General features: G+C 41.1%; 1 protein-coding gene across 1 annotated transcript in view; it reads right to left on the bottom strand.

Annotated features, from left to right (window-relative positions):
* DDX50 (DExD-box helicase 50) overlaps positions 1 to 6,364 on the bottom strand; it is a 43,816-nt gene that overhangs the window by 7,584 nt on the left and 29,868 nt on the right. The window contains exons 9-11 of the mRNA XM_017875003.1: positions 2,113 to 2,274; positions 1,553 to 1,672; positions 431 to 504 (exon numbers count right to left, since the gene is read on the bottom strand). Coding sequence (XP_017730492.1) covers positions 431 to 504; positions 1,553 to 1,672; positions 2,113 to 2,274 — 356 coding nt within the window. The remainder of the gene's footprint in view (positions 1 to 430; positions 505 to 1,552; positions 1,673 to 2,112; positions 2,275 to 6,364) is intronic.

Below are 6,364 nucleotides of genomic sequence, written 5' to 3'. Positions count from 1 at the left end.
TTTTTTTTGAGACAGAGCCTTGCTCTGTCACCCAGTCTGGAGTGCACTGACCCAATCTTGGCTCACTGCAGCCAACCTGCCGGGCTCAAGCGATCCTCCCGCCTCAGCCTTCCAAGTAGCTGGGACTATAGGTGCATGCACCACCATTCCTGGCTAATCTTTGTATTTTTTGTAGAGACAAGGTTCCGCCATGTTGGCCAAGCTAGTCTCAAACTCCTAAGCTCGAGCAATCTACCCACCTCAGCCTCCCAAAGTGCTGGAATTACAGATATGCACCACAGTGCCCAGCCACATTTTTATATTTTAATATAACTAAATGTCTGCTGGTAAAACTGGTGATTAAAATTTTCTGCTATTTAAACAGGGAGAGCTTACAGATGAATAGCCTAATACAAAAGAAACAATTATTCAGCAAGTTCAGAAAGCATACCTGATGGCATCCATGCTTTTAGATTTAACTAAATCCATTGTAGAAGGAACACCTACACGTTTAAAAGTAATTCCCTGAAAATGAAAGAGTTACATTAAAGAAAAATGGAAGTCTTTACAATTAATTCCTAAATTAATATTTTAATAGTTCATTGAATTTCTATTTCTTGGATTTAAAGATTTCATAGCCCTAGCAGATTAAAAGATCTGTTTTATCTTTTTTTTTTTTTTCTCGTTTTTGAGACAGAGTCTTGCTCTGTTGCCCAGGCTGGAGTGTGGTGGCATGATCTTGGCTCACTGCAACCTCCACCTCCCAGGCTCAAGCAATTCTCCTGCCTCAGCCTCCATAGTAACTGGGATTACAGGTGCCTGCCACCATGCCCAGCTAATTCTTGTATTTTTAGTAGAGATGGGGTTTCACCATGTTGGGCAGGCTGGTCTCAAACTCCTGACCTCAAGTGATCTGCCCGTCTCTGCCTCCCAAAGTGCTGGGATTACAGGCGTGAGCCACTGCACCCAGCCAAGATCTGTTTTTTTCTAATAAATAATCAATTACAAATTTCAGAAAGAGAAAAATAATTTTTTGAATTGCCCCTTAGTTACAATCACAGAATTTCACTTGTAAAACAAGCCTGATTTGGGGAAAAAAAAAAAAAAAAGGTTTAAATCTATCATCTTTTTTCCTTATTTTACAAAGTATATGAAATAGCATATAAAACACAAAAAATTGGGAAAACTGAAAATTCAGACCACAGAAAATGTACAGTTTCTCAAGAAACTTGTACCATTACTTAAAAGAATCTTAACTATTATTCCAAGACAATCTTTTAGTCACCCATTTACAATGCTGGACTAAGAAGCAGTGAAATCACAATGCACTTCTGATTTTAGTATGAAGAGAGAAATTCAAGGAAAAGATGAGAAAGTCAGCTCCACTGTCTTCAAAATAAAAGCTGTATTAAAGTCTTGAAGCTAATATAAATTTAGATCTCCGCAGGCTTCACATCCAAATGCAGCTTAAATTGAGAAAAGTTATGAAGACCTACTTGTGAGAATAAATATAAGAACTCTCTTTTAAGGCACCATTTAGACAATAAGCCTGAAATAATTTAACTCTACTTACTGCTTTTTGTTCCACATATCTTAGTTGACCTCTTTCTCTTGGTTGATAAAAACATATACAAATCCCTGTCCGTCCAGCTCTACCTGTGCGTCCAGAGCGATGGATATAGGACTCAACATCCTAAAGATTATAAGAGGTAATACTTTTTAAAGCTCTAGCAAGTTCCAGTCATTCTGGAATCCAAATAATAATGTTAATAATAATATATTTATTTCAATACTGTTGCCCTTTTCAACATTCCAAACAATTATATGTGTGGATTTTGGGGTAAAGGCAGTATGATTTAAAACCTTTTAATCCACTTCATCCCAGGTTTTTTTACATGGCAACTTTTTAAAATTCTCTGCCTGATTTTGTTGCTCCATGCTTCAAATCCAAACAACAGAGTTAATCATCTGCAAAGGTATCAGAATCTGATCAATTTAATACCACACTAACAAAAAAATGGCTAAGAGCAAGAAGAGATGACATATTTTTCACATCCCAAGCAATATGTTGTAAATCAAATGGGAATTTATAAAATTGTTCTTATTTTTCCCAAATCAAATCCCGTTTCCTACCTGAGGAGGAGAACTTTGAATCACCAGGTCAACTTCAGGAATGTCCAAACCACGGGCAGCCACATTGGTTGCCACCAAAACTTTAAAACTACCTTCTCTGAAGCCCTTTAGTGTAATTTCTCTTTGTGACTGTGCAATGTCCCCATGTAAACACTGGGCATTCTATTTGAGAAAGGGGGAGAAAATTAAGTGTATAGTTCATACTTGCAACTGATAGCACCACAACATCATCTAGTCTGTGCTCCTTTTGCATGTTTTTAAATCTTATTTTGGTAATTTTAACAACACATGGTTACTGTTTAAAAAAAGTCAAACATGACAGAAAATATTTAACATAAAATGTAAAAGCTTCCCTAATACTAGTCACTTAGAAATAATTCACTGCTAAGAGTTTGGTAAATATTCTGTCAGACTTTTTTTTCTTTTTTTTTCCCAGACAGAGTTTCACTCTTACTGCCCAGGCTGGAGTACAATGGAGTGATCTTGGCTCACTGCAACCTCCACCTTCCGAGTTCAAGTGATTCTCCTGCCTCAGCCTCCCGAGTAGCTGGGATTACAGGTGCCTGCCACCATGCCCAGCTAATTTTTGTATTTTTAGAAGAAACAGGGTTTCACCATGTTGATGAGGCTGGTCTTGAACTCCTGACCTCAGGTGATCTGCCGGCCTCAGCCTCCCAAAGTGCTGGGATTACAGGTGTGAGCCACCACACCCGGCCACTTTTTTTTTTTTTTTTTAAATACACACATACTCACATTACACAAGCATATACTATGACTTTATGTATTTATTTATAACATGAGATATTACATAGGTAGGGTTTTGTAACCTACTTTATAAATTTAGTGTATCTTAGCTATCCACATCTATAGATAAAATGCTACTTAATTTTTTTAAACTGTATATAATTTATTCATATGGATCCTACTGATGAACTTTTGGGCTGTATTCAAATTTTCACCTTTAGAAACAATGCTGCAATGGGCCAGCCGGGGTGGTTCATGCCTGTAATCCCAGAACTCTGGGAGGCCAAGACAGGCAGATCACCTGAGGTCAGGAGTTTGAGACCAGCCTGGCCAACATGGTGAAACCCTGTCTCTACTAAAAATACAAAAAATTAGCCGGGTGTGATGGCAAGCACCTGTAATCCCAGCTACTTGGGAGGCTGAGGCAGGAGAATTGCTTGAACTCGGGAAGCGAAGGTTGCAGTGAGCTGAGATCATGCCATTGCACTCCAGCCTGGGGGACAAGAATAAAGCTTTGTCTTAAAAAAAAAAAAAGAAAGAAAGAAAGAAACAATGTTGCAATGAACAACTTTGTACTTGTATCTCTGGATGCCTCAGTATCTGTATATTTCAGTAGGATACATATCTAGAAGTTGAATTTCTGGGTCAAAAATTATGAACACGTAGCATTTTAACAGAAACTGTATTATAAAAAAACTGTATTACAAAAAAAGTTGTGTACCTTTTATTCTTAAATACTCTATGAGTATTTATTTCATCATACCCCACCCAGTTTGCATATTATAAATCATTGTAATCTTTGTGAATTTAATAGGCAAAAATACTTTCCCAATGATGTTTTAATTTACATGTCTGTAATTTTTAGTGATGCTGAACCTATTTATATTAGGTTAATCTTCATCTCTGGTGCAAATTTCCTGGTATTATAAATACACTTCCTAGTATTCCTGGCCACTATACTAAAGTCAAAAAGTTCATAACAATGACCAGGCCGGGCTCAGTGGCTCACGCCTGTAATCCCAGCACTTTGGGAGGCTGACGTGGGTGGATCACTTGAACTCAGTAGTTCAAGACCAGCCTGGCCAACATGGTGAAACCTCATCTCTACTAAAAATACAAAGATTAGCCAGGTGTGGTGGTGCACGTCTGTAATCCCAGCTACTCAAGAGGTTGAGGCAGGAGAATCATGTGAACCCGGGAAGTGAAAGTTGCAGTGAGCCATAATCACTCCACTGCACTCTAGCCTGGGCGGCAGAACGAGACTCCATCTCAAAAAACTAAAGTTCACAACAATAATTTAACCCCAACAGTATTTCAGCCTTGGTATATAAATAGTTTAATGCATACATGAATAAATTCAGTGAGCACTTGCTATCTGTCAGAATTATACCTGGTTCTAGAACATTCATAAAGAAACACAACTCTGGGGCCACCAGCTGACAGGCATCTTCAATAAGTATGACGTGTGCTATCACAGGTGTAGGTTCAGAGTGCTACAGGAATACTTAGGAGGGAAATCTAACTCAATCTTGTTTGAGGGGAAAGCAGCACTGAAGCTGACACCTAACATCGTAAGGAACTACTAGGTAAAAGAAGGAGCAGAAGGCTAGGGAGATCCTGGTAGAAGAAATATCATACATAAAGAGTGGGGAGTGAAACCTATAAATATTTGAGCACTGCTGAAACAGAGTGAAAAGGGAGCAGGGGTGAGAGGATAGGGAGTGAGAGATGAGATTGGAATAGAATATAAACTTTATCCTGAGGACAATATGAAACAATTGAATGATTATAAACAGGAAAATATCATGAACGTATTAAATTATACGACCGGGCACAGTGGCTCACGCCTGTAATCCCTGCACTTTGGCAGGCCAAGGCAGGCGGATCACCTGAGGTCAGGAGTTTGAGACCAACATGGTGAAACCCCGTCTCTACTAAAAACACTAAAAAAGTAGCCGGGTATGGTGGCAAATGCCTGTAATCCCAGAGACTCAGGAGGCTGAGGCAGGAGAATCACTGGAACCTGGGAGGCGGAGGTTGCAGTGAGCCGAGATTGTGCCACTGCACTCCAGCCTGGGCGACACAGCAAGATTCCGTCTCTCTCTCTATATATATATATATACATTTATTTTTTAGGTTCTGTCACCCACCCACCAGCCTGGATGACAGAGCAATACCCGGTTTCTAAAAAAGGAAATAAAGAGTTATCAGTGGCCTCACTAAGGTGGTGGCAATGACCACCTATTACTCCACAAATATATAATGACCTACAACATGTTGGGCACTAGGGATAAAAAAGTGAACAAAAAATAAGACTGCTGGCCAGGCATGGTGGCTCACGCCTGTAATCCCAGCACTTTCAGAGGCCGAAGCGGGAGGATCATGAGGTCAGGAGATCAAGACCACAGTGAAACCCCATCTCTACTAAAAATAGAAAAAATTAGCCGGGCGTGGTGGCAGGCTCCTGTAGTCCCAGCTACTCAGGAGGCTGAGGCAGGAGAATGGCGTAAACCCGGAAGGCGGAGCTTGCAGTGAGCTGAGATTGCGCCACTGCACTCCAGCCTGGGCGACAGAGCGAGACTCCGTCTCAAAAAAAAAAAAAAAAAAAAAAAAAAACTGCTTCTGTCCTCATAGTCTTCATATCCTGGTCAGAAGGATGAACATTAATCAAATAATTAGGCACACAAATAAATTTAGATAATGAATGTAATGGATGATGCACGGCTCTAAGAGGCAATGAGGCTTTGTAAGAGGACAACCTGACCTAACTTGGGGCAAGAAAGGATTCCCTAAAAAATGATGGTTTGGACTGAGATCTGAAGGATGAGTAGGAGTTGCTAGGCAAGGTAGACTACAAATTCAAGAGCTGACCAGCATGGTGGCTCATGCCTATAATCCCAACACATTGGGAGGCCAAGGTGGGAGGACTGCTGGAACCCAGGAGTTAAAGACCAGCCTAACAGCTGGGTGAGGTGGAGGGCACCTGTAGTCCCAGCTACTTGGGAGGCTGAGGCAGGAGAATGGCGTAAACCCGGGAGGCGGAGCTTGCAGTGAGCTGAGATTCGGCCACTGCACCCCAGCCTGGGCGACAGAGCAAGACTCCGTCTCAAAAAAAAAAAAAAGACCAGCCTAGGCTACATAAAGATATACCATCTCTATAAAAAATAAAAAGTTAGCCAGGTGTAGGGACACACACGTGTCATCCCAGCTACTTGAGAGGCTGAGGTGGGAGGATCACTTGGTCCCAAGCAGTTGAGGCTCCAATAAGCCATTGCGCCACTGTACTCCAGGCTAGGGGACAGCGTGAGACCCTGTCTCCACCCAAAAAAAAAAAAAAAAAAAAAAAACCATGGCATGTATGGCGCGTGTGCACAAAATGAAAAAATGAGAGGGAAGTATAAGATGAGACTGGAGCCGGGCGCGGTGGCTCAAGCCTGTAATCCCAGCACTTTGGGAGGCCGAGACGGGCGGATCACGAGGTCAGGAGATCGAGACCATCCTGGCTAAT

Source organism: Rhinopithecus bieti, unplaced genomic scaffold (genome assembly GCF_001698545.2).
Source record: "Rhinopithecus bieti isolate Rb0 unplaced genomic scaffold, ASM169854v2 scaffold_9670, whole genome shotgun sequence".
Classification (NCBI taxonomy): Eukaryota; Metazoa; Chordata; class Mammalia; order Primates; family Cercopithecidae; genus Rhinopithecus; species Rhinopithecus bieti.
Note: the sequence above shows the minus strand (reverse complement) of the source record. Positions and strands in the feature narration are given on the sequence as shown.